The following is a 21661-nucleotide window of genomic DNA, read 5'->3' on the forward strand; positions in this document are numbered from 1 at the left end:
GAAATATACGTAATAGTGACGATAATCTCTGATGAATTAATGTGATTCACCAATGTGTAATTTATGTGGAAAAAATATCTGCGTACTTGCGTAAAATGGATGTGTGCGGCTATGCTGTAAAAAATGGTATTTTACTTGCTTTTGCAAGTTTTGATGGGAAACTTTCAAATCCAAGTTATTGCCAAGAACCTAGTGTTCTACAGTTGGTGTATATATTGTTTTCCATAGTTTATGTATTACTATTATACATTTAACCCTGGAACAGTAAAATAAACTACAAAATTCCCCCCCAAAAAATAAAGATGATAAAACCTAGCAACTGCAAGACAGATGCGGATGCTTGGAGGGATGACAAAAGAAAAACTGCTAGCAGGGTTGACGGTATTATTTGTCCGTAAGGAAATATATCAAACTATTTCATTGATTTAAAAGCAGCAATGAGAACGACCTGAGAAGAAGACTGAAAAAAAATCAAGAACAAAAAAAGAGCTTTTCGTAACACATCAATAGTGATTGTGATCACATTTGGTGCCATCTGTTTCAAGATTGCAAAAAAATAAAGTTACAAAAAAATTCAAGACTGCGGCGCTTAAACAAGTGTCACGGCAAGGATTATATAAGGCTATTGGAAGCACATGTCTACGTCTACAATGGAACATAGTGGACGGAGTGGTTTTGGCGGATTTTATTTTCTTGACTATTTACTGAAATTTAACAGGACAAGCTGTGTCTTCGTGTAATGGGTGTTTGGATAGTTTACTCTTTGGTGTTTGTCACACTGATCATTCACATGTGGTGCATGCAGTGAAACATCGCACCCTATGATATTGCTAAGGAACATATAGAGGCGATAACGCAATGTCTCACTTTTTCTTTACTAAAACCTACATGTGTCTTTCTTTTATAGGTCCTGGTGTGATTTTTGCGAGTTGTAACAAAAATGCATAACTTGTGACCTGCTGTGTCTTGTCCTGCTCTCACTTGTCAATTGTTGTTTGACCCACAGGACTGTTCCAGCACAGAGGAGTACACCGTGGCTGCCGCGCTGCTGCCTCTGTCAACAGCTTTTTACAGAGTAAGTTCATTTAATACAGATGTGTCTTCCATATAAGGCTTCTGTGCCACTCATTTCAAGATAACGCATTTCAAGATAAGTGCGAGGAGTGCCTGCCTACAACCAGTTAAAACCGTTTACGTGCAATAGTCCATTTTCACAAAAGATAGCGATGACATGACTTAACAGAAAGATTCTTTGACAAATGTTGTGGCGGCTCCTGTTCATTTTTGACAGGAGACGCGTTCCCTTGGTAACCCTTGAAAACAAGTCACACATGGAGAGCCGTTTCTAACACTACAATGTATCATGAACTTTCTGAAGTGTAGCTCTTGGGCTTATTTCCATTTTTCATTTAATGTTCTGACCCAGGAGTGAACTTATAAAAACATGCAATTCTTGGCCAATGTCTTAAATAACAAATTCTTTGAAAATGTACTCATCGTCTTTGATTGATATGCAGCAGTATACTGTGCATAAATATTTTAATAGGACAGACAACACTTTTATCATGTGCACCCCAGCAGAAAGAATCTTGTTTAATAAATTGAAAAACATAGTATTTCATTTTTCTGAAGTTTAATAGTGGAGAAAATCGTAAATAAATCCAGGATTTCGAGAAAGTGCTTATTTTAAGTGTGAGCAGCATTTTTTTTTCATTGCCAGTACTTTGTGTGCCAATCAAATGTAATGATTCAAGATTTCTTTCCTTGTGACATCAGAAAATCCCATGCACCTGTGCTTATCAATATTTATGTGCATGGTTATAACTGACTGCGCTCTTAAGCAGGCTAATTTTCTCCTTCAAACTTATGATTTGTGCGCTAGGTGTTGTCTACCTTTTGCGCAAGTGCAACCAATGAAATAAACCCCCAGTATACCAATTTTTTAAAACTTAAGAGGGTCAGGACAAATTTTAGTGATAAACCTTTCATTTGTAAACTGCCATGACACTAGTCTTGTATATAAGTCGGTATGGCGTTTTGGAAGCCAAATTCCAAGTCTAAAATAAATTCCGTTTTAGACTCTAGGACCAATATTCACATTTAGGTGTCAAAGGTCACCTTGTTTTCATGCATTCAGTGGCACTATCCACTTGCCCTTATATTCTCAAGGCCAGAGAATGTGGAAACTTCCTTCACTCTATAAAAGCCTGCTGCCACAATTGCCGTGCCCAAAGGGGGAAAGTGTTTGGTTTGATTCCATATGTTGTTGCGGAACAGCTAATGTTTTTGACCCACATTCTCTGGTTATTCCTTAAGTCGCCTCTGCTTGTCTCTGTCTCTGACATCTCTGTAGAATATATATTTTGCAGATGCGTGTTAGTATTTGTGAGAGAAGAAAGGATGGACTGATTTGCAAAATATCTGCCAATGGGTATTTTGCATGCACGGACGGTGACAGTTGTTAAAGTTCATCTAGGTTTCATACAGCCTTTTGCACAGCGGCCTTTTGTTGGATGTTGAAGGTTAAAATTTTCTTGAGGTGCACTGATTAGATCGTGTTGCATTTACTATTTAAAAAAATGTTAAATCAGGAGATGAGGAGATATGACTGACATTTGAGTAAGTCCCTCTTTTGCATTTGAGTGTACTACTCTAAGTGTCTCTGTTCTAGAGGAGTATTTGACATTAATGGATGATAGGACTTAAATTACCTACATCCGACACTGTTGTTATCAGGTGAAGTGTGAGTGTTAGATGCCTATTTTCCACTGTTATGTATTCAAGAGGTAAATGACGCACTGACTGACCCTTTTGTAACTCCCATTTTGTCAATATTCTGGTTTGTTTAATCTGTTTACCTTCTTTTGGAACATTTACGTTACTTGTACATTGTGTTAATACACAGTTATGTTTTATCCGTGGCTTTGTTTATAATTCTTTGCTTTCAACATCATCTTTCCACGCCTTCATATGCTGTTGTTTTTCTCTCGACAGTAGAGCACATGTGATGCAATTTTGAATTCCCACTGAGAGAAAAATGACTTTAATGTCTCTACAACTTAGGAATTGGCATTTTTCTTTCTTTCTACTGGTTGGCTCAGCTTTGAGTTCAATTTAGCACTCTTAGTTTAAATGCATAGAAAGTCTGTTGTTGTCACTGGCAGGGAATTAGTTAAATCCTATTAAAAAAACAACAACAACTTTATAAACCAGAGTATATTTCTGCTCGTATTCACTTCATTATTAGCACAGTAACACGGATTAACAATGTATTAATTTAGACAATTATTTATTTAAAATGATATTAAAAATAATACATAAAAATTTTTTGATTGATAATGAAAAAATATATCAGAATTTAGACCTGGCGTCCAAATATGTTGAAATCACATTTAAGCCACAATATTAACACTAGGTCTTAGGAGGTTACGATTTTTTTAAATTCCCCAAAAAGAAAAAATTGCTAGCTAGTCAGTGCTTGAAAATGACTTTGATGCCACTGCATCATCCGTAGGAATGCTACTCCAAAGCTAAAAACAAGATCCCACTTCCTAGCATTTTTGGGGGCTTGTTCCTATCCCTGTATCAAACTTGCATACCACTCTCAACAAGTCTGGTCACTCAGCCAGATGCATCTGATAGAAGTTTACTCCCCTTTTCCCTCTAAAACATGATTTCCTTATTTCCTTTCCTCCTCCCTCTATTATTCTCTCTTTCCCCCTTCTACTGCCTTACCATCTATCTAATGAGTGTTTAGAAGAGCTGACCTAGCAGGTCAAAATGACCTGCGCATAACTGAAGAGTCAGAAAAACACACCCAGGCTGAATTTAGACAACATAGACGCGTCACAAAACCCCCCGCACGCTCACGCATTTGCTTTTAGATGCATAGCACGTAGTACAGAGAGGTGATATACAGAGCTCCTCAAAGACCATCCTGCTATTCATACTTGCTTCTGTTTGTTTGTTGTAGAATCTCTTTCATCTTTGTTACTTGAAATCAACATGTCGAACACCAGAGTCTAGACTGCAGGGCCTTGAGACAGTTTTACCCTGTTCCTCATTTTGTTTTTTGTTTTTTTTTCGTGTGTTTATTCCTCACGAACAACAGTTTCCGTTTATGAAGCCGAATTTTATTTTGTCACAAAGAAATGACTCAAGAAAACGTTCTGCCTTGCATTTGTTGGAACGTTTCACTTTTGTTTTGTTTTTCCAGGAAGATTCTTGATTTATAATTTTAAGGTCATCTGTTGTAGTTTGGCCAAGGTTTCGGTCAATGTTAAATGTTATTGTTATCAATGATTCCAATGAACTTTAATCCAGGATAGTGAAACAATGTGGTATGCTGTCACATGTGTTGTCTTCAGGACCTCATACTGGGATTTAAGATTTTTTTTCTCCTGTTGGCTATAATTATAGCAACCGCCTACAGTTCTCATACTTGTGGATAAACAGTGTTGTGATGGGAAAAAGAAAAAAAAAGAAAAACACTGCGTAGTGTCTTAAACTCGAGGAGAGAGAGAAAAATGCAAGACTCTGTTGACACATCAAATGACCTTTTATCACCACTTAGTATAACTTGGCAAAATGATGGAGTTCACTTGAGCTTCAGGCCGCCTTGACTTCTGTTTTTTTTTTTGAGTGGAGTGGAAAAACAAGAGCAGCTGTCATTGTCATCACATTGAAAAGAAATTAGATATGGGGATAACCCGCCTCATCATCAAATGGATAATATTTTCTTTTTCCGGTTATGCTGCCTATTCTGGAGTCTTTCCCATTGATTAACGTGGATGGCTGGGAGACCTACACTTGTCTTTTACACGACCTATTAGTAAATGTCATTTGTCTTTCAGAAACTGATTGCTGGTGTGAACCAGTTTGCCTACACTTGTATACAAGACCACCCCATTTGGACTAACCAGCAGTTTTGGGAGGCCACATTCTACAGCGAAGTCCAGGGCCAGATCCGAGCATTGTACCTCAACACCCCAGAGGAGAAGTGGGGCCTTGCTGAAAGGCTGACGGTATAAGTTAGAATTTTTCATGAATTGATGATTCTTCTGAACCAGTGGTGTCAAACTCAATTTTTTCACTGCCCCAATGTAGTGATAGGTTCCTTCAGGGCCCCATTAGTCTTGCCATAATCATACAACTAATTGATAATATGAATGAAAATGTGTGTGCATATGTGTGCATACACACACACACCTATATATACATTATATTGTGTTTATGAAAAATATGGAATATTCTTTTGTTTATATCTTTTTAAATATTTTTGGTTCATAATGAAAAAATAGAAACATCTATATTTTCTTTTCATGCTTCATCAATTTATTGACATTTTTACATAAACACAATATTTTTTCTTTTTTTTTAATAGGAGAAACGTGTAAATAATTATTCAGATTGAAAAAAAAAACACAAATTATTTTCGGAGCAAGACACATGAAGTCACTGGACATCGTTCACATTCACTGACCACAGATAATAATGGATCGGGTCCCCAGGCCTTGAGTTTGTTGACACTTGTGATCTGGATGGTAGCTTATTATTTAGCTGATTTCCACGAGCTCATTAAAAATGTATTTGAGTTTTTGCAAATTATAATAATCATAAATATTGTCTCATCTCTTTCCAGAATGTGAGCACAACGCCTCCGAAAGACGGGGAGCAGACAGCTATGGACCTTGCGGCCCAACAGCTGCGCTCCTGGCCTGGTTTAAGCAAAGAGAAGCAGCAGGAACTGGTTAAGAACGAAGAGAGTACGGTTTTCAGCCAGGCCATCCATTACGCCAGCCTCATGGTCTACCTGCTGGTTCCTTTGGACACGAGCAAGAACAAACTGCTTCGCAACACGCCCGCAGCTGACTGGGAAAGCGGCAGCAACAGCATTGTCACCAACAGGTCAGTGGGGAGACACTTCACTTGTTGGTAACTTGGTTGTCACAATTTTTACTCTTTTGTAAATATATTCCCATCATTTCCTAAATTAGTTACACCTTTATTTACAGGGAAGGTTTATATCTTCGGTTGGATTTGACATCCTTTTCATTGTTCACCTTTTTTTTTTTTCCAAAAATATGTTTTTATTATCAATGAAATACATCAACCTTTCCCCATTATGTGTTTGGCTATCACTCACTATGGATTTGCTCGTCACCTGTTATTTAAAAGGGATTTTCTTTATAAACAATGGGAATTTTTATGAAGGGCATCATTTAAGTGTTTTTTATTATCTTAATAAATAAGGAACATTAACAAGAATACATTATAATGTTACCCTTAAATTAGGACAGGTTTACAATGTTGGCTTAACAGAACAAAACACATCCGTCTTTCAAGTTATTGTGTAAAAACAAGAAGACATTGCACTCAAGAACGCATTTAGAGATTCAAAACAAAATTAAATTGAGTCCAGAACTGAACATCAACAAACTGTCCAATAGCTTTTCACGGTCGTAAAACAGTGATGACAGACATCGAGTTTGCACTCTCCAACTATGCTGATTTGATGTGCTCACTGCTTGCACACTGTTGTGGTTAACTGTCTTTAATTATGTTTATTTTATTTTTATTTCATGCATTTTCGTACACAAATAACTTGGGAATCAGAATCACTCATGCTAAAACAGAGACTAGAAAGTGCACAGCTTTTTGAGAGCATTCTGAACTACTTTGTTATCACGCTGTTAGGAAGCAGCAACAGATTGGAAGAGTGATTATGAAGAGTTGCTTCAAGATTGGGCCTGTCATAAGTTTGAAGTTTTTGTAGTACTATATATTTTCCTTTGAAAATCTTGCGATAAATTGAGATTTAGTGATTTGATTATTGGTAACACTCTTATAACTGGAAACACATTGTCTACAAGCACATAAAAGAAAAGTGAGTTTGGAAGTTGACCTTAAAAAAGTAATTGCCTCTCACCTCAATGAGAAGTGACAGTGCAGTGAAGATTTAAGTGGATTTTTAAAAAATTGTTGCTGTTGGATCATTTCAAAAGCAATATTGTGCAACATTGTCATCTAGTGGGCAAATGTGTCAACCAACCCTTGTGACTAGCAACCCCATTCTGTTCTACTGTATATCTGGTGTGCATTTAATCTTAAGGTGCTTTCAGGATGTTGCTATTACACAAAATAATCAGTCTTGAAACCCTTTGGGTGTCATTAATTGTGCTGTCAGTACTCAAACAAAACAAAATAGCTGTGATTTCTCTTGCTGTGCGCTGCGATGTAAATATTTTCTTCACAGTTGTTGCCAAAATCCCTCAAAGGAACACAGCGTTCTCCATTTTTTTTCATCCAAATTTAGCTTTGCTATCATCAAAAGCGACTCAAGATGTAACATTCTTTATTATTTGCGACTTGTTGATTTGAGACAACAGCTGCAAAATTGTGTGTAGTCATTTTCTTTGATTTTTCCCTCCCCCTTATCATTGTAGCTTCAGATGATTGCTTTTCACCAATGACTTTCGGATACTGCCACCTGCTTGTGAGGATTCATGTGTGAAACATTCTCTAGCATCAACACGTTGCGTGTGCCAGCCTCGCTGCTCACCCGCAGCTCTAGCTTTGTCTCTGCCTTTTACACATTCGTGCGTTTCTCATCAATAGCATCGCCGGCAGCGTCGCCGAGAGCTTCGACACGGAAAGCGGTTTTGAGGACTCTGAGACCAGCGACGTGGCCAACTCTGTGGTCAGATTCGTGGCACGATTCATCGACAAAGTGTGCACTGAGAGCGGAGTAACCCAGGAGCACATCAAGAACCTCCACAGCATGATCCCAGGTACTTCACTTGCGGTGTTCATTCACGCATCTGCTGTCCTAATTCCCATCAGCTTTGTGCAGAGTAACTCCTGCTTGTGCGTATTCTCAGCAACGCCAGCCTCTGAGCTGATTAACTCCTGACATGTTAAATGGCCTTAAAACCTCGAAATACACACACGCTAGTTGTGTGAATCTGTGTGAGCCCATGTGTTTCTCTGTACGGACACCAGGTAACCTCATCTTCTGACCCACAGGCGTCGTCGCTATGCAGATGGAGGCTCTAGAGGCAGTTCACAGGGAGAGCAGGAGGTTACCGCCCATTCAGAAGGTGTGTGAAATGCTAATGGCTAGATATTTGGAGCTTATGTAGTTATACTTGTGAATAAGCAGTGGAATGTGCTTCCGAATCGCTCCTTCAAAGACTGTTCAAAACTGCCACAATTCACAATTCAACAACTATCAATTATCAAATTAATCAACCATTTTGATCATCAAATCATTGTTAACAGACACTGTTTAGCTAAAATTTGTCCAGAGGTTTTAACAGTGAATATTCTTAGATTCATTCATAATATTTGAAAGCATCTGGTCTGGATTTTCTCTAATTCTTTATTGCTTTTAACCTTTACAATGCATTGATTTTAGAACCATTTCAGCTGAAGTTCAAAAATGATAAAAGAAAGTTAAATTTTGAAATTTGCCATTCAAACTTCAAATGTCGACCTTTTTTTATACACTGCAGCATCCAATTCCCATCTTCAGGTTTTAATTTCTTTTCCTGCTCGTGTGCATCAAATGGAAGATTTCCAAATTTTCCAAGTGCATTTAATGCAATATCTTACTTGTTATTTTGAACCCTGCTGTGCTTTTATTGTGCTTGCCAGCACATAGTAATCCTTGTTACACGCACTCATACACACAGACAAACAGCATCGCAGTTCTGCCTTGAGACCAACCTGGAAGCTGTGGTGAGCTGTCTGCTGAACTTTGTGGCTCATTCCTAGCTGGAATTGCAAGTCGCATGCTGTGTACTAAAAAATGTCAAAACAACAGTGGCACCGGCCTCATGACGAGTCAGTGGTATTAGTAATAGTGGAAGGGAAAACCACAATGCTTTACAATGCAATCCAATACCTCTATAAAATAGCTGATGGGGTTTAACGAGGGTTACTCGGCAATAGGCAAACTTGGGAATTCTCAAAGTGGTTGCTGTTAACTTAGTCACTGAGTGGGATTGGCCTTTATTGACACATTTTGAATAACGAACTTGAACACCAAAAGATATTCACCGTGATGTCACAAGAACTGATGCTCGTGTTTTAGGACCATTGATGGCAATAGACGTCCAATGGAAGGTTAATGCAGTCCAAATGGATTAGACATCCTTTCACCATTAATGGCAGCCAATGTGTTGGTAGCAGATGATCGCTGAAATGAATAGCATGCTATAGCACAGGTGTTAAAGTGGCGGCCCGGGGGCCAAATCTGGCCCGCGGCATCATTTTGTGCGGCCCGAGAAAGTAAATCATGAGTGCCGACTTTCAGTTTTAGGATCAAATTAAAATGAAGAGTATAGATGCATATTAAATTTCCTGATTTTGCTCCTTTTAAATCAATAATTGTAATTTTTTAATCATTTTTTTCTGTGTTTTTAGTTCAAAAATCATTTTGTAACATCTAAAAATATATTTTAAAAAAGCCAAAATAAACATTGTTTTAGATCTATAAAAAATGGAATATTCAGGCCCTTTAATCCAGTTCATTTAATCCATTTATTAAAAAAAATCTAAATATTATATCTAAAATGGTCCGGCCCACATGAGTCTGATACCCTTGTGCTATAGTATTAGCAAGCTGGCCATTGTGTTTAGCTGAATTCCTCACAGTCAGACCAGCCAAACATTTGAGCTACACCTGTGAGCATAAGCTTTCCAGAAACCTGACATGGAAGTTTGGTCACAGAGCATTAAATCCTGTGTGATAAATTTTTAGTATGTATGAGTATAGATAACCCCAATGGAAAAAACATGTGTAACTCCATGGTTTCCCTTGGGCAACTAAATAAATGAATGAATCTTTAAATGTTAAATTGAAAGAAATTTTGAAATTATGATTTATCTGGTTTTATGAGCCATTTATTAACGATACTCAAATGTTGAGTCCTTAATCTGAAGGGTCATGAAACTAACAAGCAAATACGTATACGATGCATTTCAGTGCAGTAGCAGAGAGCTGGGATAGGTTTGTTCACATAACGATGAGAAGATGTTGCCATTGTAGACAAGCTTACAAAACATCGGGGAAAACCATGAAAACAAACAGCAACAAATAAAGAGTCTCACCTAAGGATAACTCACAAGTCCAGCCAGACTATGGAAAAAAAAAGTGTGATTTATAGTCCAGAAATTAGTCTTAAATTAAATCTTAGACAGATATTTCTGCTACTTTTCCACTCTAGTCGGCTAGCGGTGTTCACTCGCTTTCTGCCAACCTGGAAGTACCTGAACACCTGTTGTTTCCAAACATTTTGAAAAAGTCTTAAGTAGCGTTTACTGTGTCAGATCAATTTGGAAGTGCTATGTTGAAAGTCATTGGCCTACATTCTCCAAAAACGGCGGCGGTCAAACTGACGACAGCGTTATGAGACTGGTTCCACGGCTGCTGTGTTCCCATTGCGAGCTGGATCGTGTGTCAGTGTGACATGCCTGCATGCTGTATAATATTTACCTAGCAGGCACCTCACGTGCTATACATTTCAAAGTACGTGTTTTTGTGAATGAGGCTGTTATCCTCTTTGGTTGCTAGTGTGTCGAATAAGTTGCAGTTCTGTATTGATTTGCTTCAGTTAACCCTATTTTGACCGGAGGGCCCGGCAGAAAAATGAATTAGACGTCTCTCGCCGTCAATTGGAGACATGAGCCTGATTTAGCATGCAAGATTGCTTGTGTAAAAGAGTGCTTTTTTTAAAGAAAAAAAATGTAATTTCATGAGTCGGAGTTCTTGTCATGTTGAGTTCTATTCCACTATGGTTATTTTCAAACAACGGGAAACATTTTTTTTTTAAGTTGGCATGCATGTGAGAAATGTGTATCAGTGCGCTGTGATTTTAAAGGTTTTCATCTTTTGGTACCAATATACTCTTACAGATGGACTCTGGGAAGGAAAAAAAAGAAATATTTCTCATTGTTTCTGAATGTAATTGTGAACATGTCACCCCATCAGCCAAAAATTCTACGTCCAGCGCTGCTTCCTGGCGAGGAGTTTGTGTCCGAGGGGTTGAGGGTGCTTCTGGATCCCGATGGCAGGGAAGAGGCTACTGGGGGCCTCCTGGGAGGCCCGCACATCCTACCAGCAGAGGGCGCCCTCTTCCTCACCACCTATCGCATCATCTTTAAAGGCATCCCCCATGACCCACTGGGTAGGTTCATTGTAAACCTCCTACTGATTTGTTTTAAGGCCCAAGACTACACCTAGCTAAACTCGCTTGGCTTTACTCGTAAGAATAAAGTTCATATCAATATGGTTTCTCAGCCCTGTTACTGTATTGTATTTACCAGGTAAATTATGCAATACAAATGTACAATTTATCTCTTAACTGTAATCGAGCCTTTGATAAAAAAAATTAACTACTCATGAATTTTAGCAGAAATTCAGAAACGTAAAGATTTATTTTTCAGGAATTTTGAACCCCAAATGTCCCCCAATTTTTGGATTTCAACTGCCATTGTCCATGTGTGTTCAGTGGGGGAACAGGCAGTGATCAGAGCTTTCCCAGTGTCCACGTTGACTAAGGAGAAAAAAATCAGCATCCAGAACCAACTGCAGCAAAACATGCAGGAGGGCCTTCAACTTCGCTCTGCATCCTTTCAGGTTGTTGTACTTCATCTTTCCTCATATTTATGCCACACGCACCACACTTATATTGTTTATTTTTTTTTGATACAGTTGATAAAGGTGGCTTTTGACGAAGAGGTGAGCTCGGAGATGGTGGAGATGTTCAGGAAGCACCTACAAAGACTCCGTTACCCACCATCCATCTTCAGCTCCTTTGCCTTTGCTGCAGGGCAAACTCAACCTCAGCTTATTCTTCCAAAGCAAAAAGAAAGAAACACTGGTTTTAGGTTTGTGGTTATTATTTAATTTATTGCCATTGACCCTTCATGAAGATCAAATCCATTATTATTATATGTGACATTTGCAAAGCCTCCTGTTAAAGGAAGTAGATCAACTAACAGTTTATTGACGGTCCCTTTTAATATTAAAAGTGCAAACATGACTAAGGGTAACTGGGAGGTTGAAGAAAGATGCTGCTGTTTCTCAACTTTTTTTCTGCACTTAACTTTTTAGCTCAGATGGAAGTAGTGGACCAACGCCATGCGTGAAAGCTTTCAAATGAAGATTCTTTTTACTCTTTTGTTGCTTCAGAACACTATCCAAAACAATTGTCAAGGGAGCCAAGAGAGCCAGCAAGATCACAATGGGCCGGGGTAGCCAGACCACACTGAAAAGGAATGACAGAGGCAGCAAAATGAATTGGCACGAAGAAGACGACATTTCCAGTGAGACATGAAAAAAAAAATCCTCAATTTCCTGCCGTTCCGACCAAACTTGTAGTTGTAGTCTCGTGTCAATTTTCCCTTGTCTGTGGTCTTATTATCCAGTATCGGATGATGGCGAGCCGCCGCCTACCAGTACACTGCGAACGTCCGAGAAGTCCACCATGGAGCAGCTGGTGGAGCAGTCGTGTTTTCGTGACTACCAGCGAATGGGCTTGGGGACCATCACGGCCAGCTCGTCCCGCTCCAAATCAGGCGACCAGTTCCGGATCACGGCTGTTAACAGGCTTTATTCCCTTTGTCGCAGGTGAGCTCAACTACCATATTTCACAAATGACAGATTCTGATTTTTTTTTTGGGCTTCTGCTTCAGTTATCCAGGACTCTTAGTGATTCCCCAGGCCATACAAGACAACAGTTTACACAAAGTGGCACGATGCTACCGACACAACCGTCTGCCTGTCGTGTGTTGGAAGCACCCTCGCACCAAAGCTGTGCTGCTGCGCTCAGGGGGATTCCATGGCAAAAGTGTGGTGGGATTATTTAAGTCACAGAATCCCTCCTCACCGGGTATGTGATTACACAAGCATTAGCTTGACTTTTCCAGCAATTGTTTATATTAAATACATTGAAACCAGGTGTAAAACCTCTTATAAGGATTTTTGGGGTCTGTTTTGTGACCTGGGGTCTGTTTTGTGACCTAGCGCCTGCATCGTCCTCCGAGTCATCCAGTAGCCTCGAACAAGAGAAGTACCTACAAGCAATATTGGACTCCATACCTATTTACTTCAAGGCAAACGGCCACAGCACCCTGTCTAACCGCTCCATCATAGGCCGTTCACCAGGTACATAAATGAATATATTCACACTGGTTCCTCTTCACTCATTGGCTGTCTTATTCGGAAATAACGATCCAATCATACCTGTCAACCTCTGCCGATAACTGCCCTTATAAATGATTATGATTCCCCTTACAAACCCCCAAAAAACCTTACAAACACCGTACGAGTCGTACGGTGTTTGTAAGGTTTTTTGGGGGTTTGTAAGGGGAATCATAATCATTTATAAGGGCAGTTATCGACAGAGGTTGACAGGTATGCAATCTATTTGAACGAGGAGAGTTTCACGAATGATTCTCACTAACTTGCAGCCTGGGGCCTGAAAATGAATCATAGCTAGAATCGGTCAAAGTGGAGCTTCCACCAGACCTGAATTTGTCAAGTGACTTTATGCCATGAAAAGAGTAGTAGTAGTTTTGTTTTGACAGGGCAAAATTGCAGCCTTGTTATTTTGTTGTTGCTTATACCTTTATATTGTGTGTGCATGTGACAATGAAGCACCTAAGATTATATTTAGGAGCATTTGGAAGGAAAATTGTACAATAAAAGGTTATGCGTGAAGTACAGGACGTTAATCTTTATAGACTTCTCTGAAACCATGGTGAGGGTCATTTCAGTATTGATTAATAATTTTACTTAAATTTTAAAGGATCCATGTGAGAACTCAATTAAAACTAATAATAATTAGAGCCTTTGTAATTCATTTTGCGTAATCGGAGTTGTCCCCGAAAGGTGTTTTTTTTCTCCAATTAAAATAATTTTAGTGAATGAATAATCCAAGGAGTTAGAATTATGCAATTAATTGCATTTAAATTCAAAACAATGGGGAGGGAATAAAGCAATTATCTGGGTAAACATGAAACGTCTGATGATTAAGGACTTTCTTTCCTTGTAACAGTCCAACATTTAAATGGACAAAATAATGTAACTTTTTCTTCTTGCGGAAGAACCTAAAGAATAAATGATCATTAGAGGTCCAAAACTCAAGTACTAACCTTAGCAAAAAAATTATGTGGGTGATAGACTAGCCCACTATATACAGAATACTAACACAAACCCACTTTGTTTTTTATTATGGTATCTTTTTTAAATGAAATATGCTCATTTACTTGGATTTCCCAGATTTCTTGATTTCAGTAGCCATTAATTTGTACGTTTGTCGTCGTTGGACCAGAAATTTATGCGCTTGACAAAGCTTTACGTGTTTGGAAATTAACCTGCGATTACATTATTTTTATTTTCTTTTAACTCATTCAATCTTTTCTACTCTCAAAATCTAGCAAAGAGCAGATGTACCATCAAATATCGCAATACATATCTGCCCAAACATGTTATGTTTAAGTGTTTCTTTCACTTGTCGACAAAAGGTGAACTTTGGACTTTTTTTTCCCTTTTTGTGCTTGATGGAAAATAACTCTCCTTCTCGCATCATGCGGATGTGTGTCCCCTCAGGGAGCGAAAGAAGAATATCCAGAATGCCGAAAATGGCTCCCGTTCATTTAGACATCCCATTTTCGAACAGCTTTACCAGAGGAGGTATGTGTCACACAATGCTTGAAATATAAAGTTGCTTTCCATTCACAGGTACCGTATTTTGCCGCTTAATATACCCCGGTATATTAAATGATTTTTTTGCTTTTTTGAGCCTCCCGTTTGTGCGCCATTTAATATACCCCTGCCCTTTAATATACCCGGGGTATTAAACAGCAAAATACGGTCAAAGTTTGACATATTACGTCCCAATGTGAATTATTAAATTTCCATGCCATTGATGGTGATAGATGCTTCCGTTTTCAAATGGATTGGACGCCTGTCACCGTCAATGGCAGCTATTTCGTTGAACTCTTTTGAGAGACATATTACTGTAAATGTAATCGCGAAGGAATGTGAAGCGCTTCATGTTTTGTTTAGTGTAGATGCATGTTTGAGGAGTTAGTCACGGTTTCACATCAGGGTCAGGGGCGAAAGAACATTCAGATTTTTTGGGTGGACAAATTGAAGGTAAAACTAAAAAAATGCTGACAGTGCATTAACCCCGAGATGAAGAGAGGCATTGGTGCCTAAAAAAAGTCCAAAGTTAATTGGTCTCATTTTCTGGCATTTGCAAACTTATGAAACAGCTGATTACGCCGCTTCGTCCCCCCAGCACGTTCTTTTACCAAATCCAGACTGACCGCTCCAAAGGTGGCCGTAACCTCGAGTGCTGCTGTAGATGGGACACGTAATCCACATCCAATTAATCGCCCCGCTCCCACATTAGTTCCTTGTAAATTGCCAGCTTGACCTTTCCAAAAGATGTCTGCGCATTCCAGAGCATTTTGCTTGTGTGCCTTTTTTAAACCTCTCATAGCAAAGTTGAGATGAATGGAGCGAGGGTGCACGTTTGAGATTACTTTGGAGCTTGTTTGGAATTCGGTTTTTATTTCTTGGATTTGAGTTTTACTCTGCGTTTGCGCGTGTGTTTTTGTGGAGTACAACCTAACATATACATTGTCTCTTTACCAGTCATAACCAATGATGGCCATTTCATGCATGCCGCCCGCTCATATCATTAATCTTCAAAATATCAAGGTTCTTAAATGGACTTTGCTATCTTTGACCTCAAACTGTAACTCTTAACGGGACGTGCATGACCGCGTGCGGTATGTCGAGCTGGAATATTTTTATGATGTTGACATTATTTTTCATGTTCATCATGACCTCCCTCCTCCTCCTCCACACAACCGCCACACAGTGCTTGAGTACAGAGATAAACTATTCACTCACTCGAACGCAAAAGCTACCAATAAGGAAAGAATCCACAACCAAGGTAGAGTGGAAATGCCTTGCTTTTTTCTCCCCCTCTCTCAGGGCTATGTTTTCAATCTAACACCTCCATCTTTCCTCTGGCAAACTAACGAGACCGCAGGCGTATCGCCATGCTCCAAACTCCCTCTGAGCCACTAATGACTAATCATCACTGAAGTGAAATAAATGCACCTCCGGGAGCTGCGGTTTTTCGCCAACCCGACTGGCCGCTCTGATCTGGCCTCTTTTCCGCAGCTAGTATGTTGGCTCAGCAAGGCCGGCTGTGGTCACTCGGAAGCCAAGCGCAGACTGCGGAGGGAAGGAAGCAGTTTATCCTGGCAGGCCGTCGTGAATCAAATCAAATGAGGCACCTCTGACCGTGCGCGTAGTTCAGCGAAGACAGCCCAGATAAAGTCCAAATGTAATTCAAAAGAAATAACTCATTGGAGTCCCAGAGCAGCAGAAAGATTGTAAACACCAATTGCTTGTAGGATTTCTTCATTATTCATTAGTTACAGGCTGTCTCACGCCTCAGCTTCAGATGTTTCATTTAGTGGAGGGTTGTTCGACCAAATAGATTCTCGTTCTTCACCTTTTTAAGCTGTTAAACTTGGTATATTGGCTGCTTTTTACGGTAATCGACAAACCACAGTTGTTTTAAAAATGAACAGTTTTTACACTAACCACGCATATTACCGTATTTACTTGCAAAAAGCCGCTTTTGTCGGACAAAAAAATTATGACTGAATCGAGGGTACGGCTTATATGCGCATAAAAACACGACATGCACGAAACTGCAAGTTGACGACAATTACACGATGACGTCACGACAAAGTGGCGCCGCCGTGACGTCATGACGCAAGACAAAGTGGCAATATACAGTCATTTATTTCAAAATAAAGATAAGATAAACAGATGAAACGCTAAACAAAATCTATTTTGACGTCTACGAATATAATTCAAGGAAAAAAAATATACCGTATCTTGCATTTACTACTGTTCATATAGCTTTAATGTTTTTTCATGAAGTATCATGTTTCTCTGTTAATGACGGTGGTAGACGACCAAATCATCTGAAACAGGAGAGCTGACAACGATAATTTGCTGCCAGTTTAGTATTAGTTTTAGTTTAGTTCTTCATACTTTGCATTATTTGTCATTTAAAAATACCAAAATACAATAAAAACAATTTAAAAACCGCTTCATTATGTTCAAGTAATTTTATAGGATGGAATACATACAACATACATGAAATAGCAGTCCTCTTAGACCTGGGTGCTTAAAAACACTAAATAATTAAAATAAATAAATAAATGTAATTGATTTTTTTTCTTTTGACTTGTGTATAAATAAAAATGGAGGAGGATATTTCTTTGATTTTATTCCGTTTGTTTTGTGAACACGCGATGCCGTTAGATTTTATTTATTTATTTTACTTAACAAAATACTTTTTTACGCTTATTGTTGTTGTCATTTGATTCGTTTTCATTCAAAATAATAACTTTACCTTGGCTCCAACTGATTTTCTATTCAAGGTTCGTAAAGCTGTGTTCAGATGAAGTTCAGAACCCTGACCTTAAACCCATCAAACACACTTTTCTTGAACCAGAAGAGAGATTATTAGTTAGACCCTAATATCAAATTGCTCATCTGGAATAAATAGATGCAGCCCTTTTCTGTTTAGCGTAACCTTTGTCCGCATGCATTCGCAATGAATCAAGCGCCAACATCCTAGCACGAATCAGAAATGAAACTTTCCACGGTCGAAAGGGATTACAGGGAAATATCCTTCCTCCAGTCGTTCATGATGTTTGAATGACCTTGCATGCTAGCCTTTCCCGAGAAGCTGCTTGTCTAAATGTTGACACGCTAAAAAGCATCCGTCAAGTCCCGCTTCTAATATCTTCCATCCTGAATCAAGGCATCAACTGTTTTGCTGATGGATTTTAAGAATGAAGGTGTTTACGTAACCCCCCATGCTGCTGTGCATGTAAACTGCATCCGCATGTGTTCTTCATCACTCAGTCTTAGTTTGTTTGACAGCATGCGCACATCGCAGCCATTGTAATGGTCCCGTGTGTGTCAATTAAGAGGAGTGCGCGTGGGGTGAGAGTTTTCGCCTTTTCTTTGTTTGCAGGCGTGTGGGCCAGCCTGCGCTCCAGCAGCAGCCGACTCGGTCAGCATGTTTCCACAGCGGACGTGGGCGCCAGACTAGCGGGGAAGGACTTGGCGCCCCCTGCAGGAAGTGCCAGTCTACAGGCTCAGCTTCTCAAACAGCAAGCCGCGTTCTACGTCTTTGGCGAAAAGTCACATTTGAAGGTAAGATCGCCGCCATGGACAGATGGACATCAAATACATTTTAACTGGAATGGATGGAAGGCTACAAGAATCGATGAGAAAAGCGTGGCAAAAACAAAGCATTCCATCGTACTTCAAAAATAGACAAATCAAAGTTAAAAACTACATGTACAGTGGTACCTCTACATACGATCTTAATTCGTTCTGGGACTGAGCTCGTATGTCGATCTTCTCGTAACTCGAGCAAACGTTTCCCATTGAAATGCACTAAAAACAAATTAATTCGTTCCAACCCTCTGACAAAACACCAAAAACAGGATATTGGATTGGAACAACATTTTTATTTGTTCTAATTCACCATCTATTGACAAAGTAACAAATAACGAGTGGTTTAATAGTACTAAAATGTGTTTAATATTACTAAAATTAGTCGCGGAGGGTTCACAGACGGACGGACATAGAAGCAGGCGGGGGGGATGGGGGGTGGCGGGTTGTTTTTCGGGGGCTTTTTATCCACGGCAACGCACTCGTAACCGAACAAACAATTTTAAATTAACTTGGATTAATATATACAGACACACTCAAACATGCGTTTAATGTAACTTTGCACAAAACTGAATTCTAATTTAGTTTTAATTTTTTTTTACCTTCTCCTGGCCGGGTTAGCGGTTTGCCACGCCTCCACCCTCACGTTCGCTATCGATGGGCTGTTTGCTGTTGTATTCCCATCAAAATATTCCAAAAATGATGCACATTAATGTCCTCACAATAGGATAACACACGACCACTTGCCAACGAGAAGTAGTCTTGAATGAGCGATTGCGGGAGCTAACAGGCTAAGGAAGGAATAACAGCCAACCCACGTATTGATTGTGGGTAATGAAGTTTTATTCTGAGAAAGGGTGCCATTGGCTATCGGTGTTGTGTGCACGAGTATACTTCATTAACCAGAAAGCCCTCTTTTTGCGTTTTCTGGTCCATGTGTAGGAGAAACTCGTGTGAAGAAATTGTTCAGTGCTCCTAGATATCTGTTATACACGAAAGAGATGCGACAAAAAGACAGTGCTTTACAATCAGAAACAACCTCATGTCATGGCCACCTGGGTTTCTTGCATCTCGAATTTTTTCTCGTACTAGAGCTAATTATTTGCTCGAAATTTTCCTCGTATCTCAAGCATCTCGTAAGTAGAGCTGCTCGTATGTAGAGGTACCACTGTATTTTTTTGTGCAATATTGGCTTTTGCTCAATGGAAATTGCTGTGTCCTATTTGGTCAGGGCCTGAGAGTGGACACTTCTCTGAACTGCGAACTGGTGCCGGTGGATTTTGCCGACATGCGGCAGGTGAAAAGCTCCTTTAAGAAGCTGCTGAGGGCGTGCGCTCCCAGCGCCAATGCCTCCTCCGACTCTGAGGACTCCTTCCTCAAAGCCTTGGAGGACTCGGAATGGATCTTGCAGGTATATGTCAATATTTACACATTCTTCATGGTTAACTCTTTCAGCGCCATTGGCCATGGTAGATATCCAATCAGGTGGCTCTTATCATCCTTCTGCTGTAAATTTGAATTGGTTTTGTCACTACAAGATGTCCAACTTGTGTGAATTGGAAGTTGAGAGCACCCAATGAGTTAAAAAGACGCAACGGCGCCACATTTTTTTTAGGGATTTACTGCTACTCTAAACATACTTGTTATTCCCATTTTTCACAGCTTCACAAGATCCTGCAGCTGGCTCTTAACTTGGTGGAGCTCCTGGACAGCGGCTCATCTGTGCTGCTCAGTCTAGAGGACGGCTGGGACATCACCGCTCAAGTAAGAAAGTTACACTTGCACCTTAACTTATACTTCCCCCACCAAATGGCCCTACCGTACATTGATTTAAGATGTATCAGCATTCAGCACTCTTTTTTTTTAAAGTAAAATTGATCATATAATATCGCCCAGCACTAGTGTGGAATAGAGAAAAAAAATACCTTAACACGATAGAAACAGAATAAAATATGGCATTATTTAAAGATTAGGACTATCTTCTATCTATATATTTATTATTTCAAAATAACAAAGTGACTTGAGCATTTGTTTTTCATAATGGGACAGAAACACAAAGTCGCACATCGAAGGACTTTATATTTCAGATTTTTCGTGACGTGTTGACCACCATAAGTTGAAGCTAGCTGGATGTGGAAGGGCCAGACAACAATGCCCGTGTCCAAAATGATTGAGCTCATTCGTGTTGCTTTTGTTTTTATGCCAAGGTTTGCTTTCTCTTCAGTATCTCATTCCCAAACAGAGAACAAAAAGTTCCCCCAAATCCCTCCATGAGTCAAAAGGTACCAAGGGCCTGACTCCACTTTGCAAAAGCCCATCTATGACTCATCAATTTGTTTTCTCTGCTCATCTTCCAATCGATTGTGTCACCATTGAACCGATCCCGCAAAGAGAGATTCTAAGAACTTTTTGAAGCCTCATGTCACCCATGAGCGCCAAATTCAATCCGAAAGTTTTCTGATTATCTCTCCAAGGTCGTGTAAACACTTGTCAGGTTCCTTTCCGTGTCGGTGTATCGTCATATTCATTGCTCATGTTTTCCTTGTTTGCTTTACAAGGGTGCAGTCATCAAAGTGTTTACGGGGTGTCTAAAGCCTTCGGGCTGCTGTTTCGTGCCAGGTTCGTGTCCACCTTTATCTCGCGAGTTTCCAATTAGGGCCACGCTGCGATGGCAAGTGGCGTCCATATGTTCTGATGACTGTTCTCCACGGGTCACAGACACCCAGCAGACAGGAAACACAATTTCTTTCTTTTTCCCCTCAAGTCCTCATTTTTGTGCCTGTGGTTTGCCTGTAATCTTAGTGGCTTGCATCTGCGCCAGGGTGCCGGCGGCTTTCTCCAAGTTGGACGTTTCAGTAATGGCGGCACCCCCCACCCCCGGACCCTTCTCTGCACGTCTACGTCAGGGCTCGTTAGTAGCATCGGAGGTGACACGGGCGGAAGGCCCGCCAAACTTTGCATGTCTGGGCAAGTCCAATGAGACGGCATTTAACTGGCCTGTTATGTAAGCGTTATTGATACCAGATGATGGCTTTGGCGTCGGGATCAGTTTGAGAAAGCCGTGCACGTATGCCATGCACGACAAATATGCCGAGCGCCTTCAGTGGATGAAATGCTGAAATGGCATGTTTGCAATTACAGTGGTACCTCTAGTCACAAAATTAATTTGTTCCAGAAGTAGTTTCGTAGCTTTTTTCCCAAGTAGGATGTTTTACGTTGAGTTTGCATCATTCCCTCCGTGATCTTTAACGCTACATCCTAAACCGTGGAAAAATGTTAAAGGTATACCAATTTTGTATGAAATATGTATGCCAATGAATGAATGCAAAAAAAGAGCAGTGACAAGAAAATTATTAAAATACTAAT

The 21661-nt window shown here is 39.8% G+C and overlaps 1 protein-coding gene across 3 annotated transcripts in view; it reads left to right on the forward strand.

The window, feature by feature from the left end:
• Nucleotides 1-21661, forward strand: part of sbf2 (SET binding factor 2) — a 63072-nt gene that overhangs the window by 36111 nt on the left and 5300 nt on the right. For 2 of the 3 annotated variants that reach the window (XM_077587033.1, XM_077587049.1), the window contains 17 exons: nt 1007-1075; nt 4854-5024; nt 5642-5907; nt 7618-7790; nt 8026-8099; nt 10994-11189; nt 11514-11641; nt 11717-11892; nt 12197-12330; nt 12433-12634; nt 12700-12896; nt 13031-13171; nt 14618-14701; nt 15900-15974; nt 18090-18271; nt 19527-19706; nt 19958-20059. In XM_077587033.1, the coding sequence (XP_077443159.1) occupies nt 1007-1075; nt 4854-5024; nt 5642-5907; nt 7618-7790; nt 8026-8099; nt 10994-11189; nt 11514-11641; nt 11717-11892; nt 12197-12330; nt 12433-12634; nt 12700-12896; nt 13031-13171; nt 14618-14701; nt 15900-15974; nt 18090-18271; nt 19527-19706; nt 19958-20059 (2550 nt within the window). The remainder of the gene's footprint in view (nt 1-1006; nt 1076-4853; nt 5025-5641; nt 5908-7617; nt 7791-8025; nt 8100-10993; nt 11190-11513; nt 11642-11716; nt 11893-12196; nt 12331-12432; nt 12635-12699; nt 12897-13030; nt 13172-14617; nt 14702-15899; nt 15975-18089; nt 18272-19526; nt 19707-19957; nt 20060-21661) is intronic. The other variant, XM_077587041.1, reaches the window with a different exon arrangement.

The sequence above is a fragment of the Stigmatopora argus genome, chromosome 2, assembly GCF_051989625.1.
Source record: "Stigmatopora argus isolate UIUO_Sarg chromosome 2, RoL_Sarg_1.0, whole genome shotgun sequence".
In the NCBI taxonomy this organism is placed as follows: Eukaryota; Metazoa; Chordata; class Actinopteri; order Syngnathiformes; family Syngnathidae; genus Stigmatopora; species Stigmatopora argus.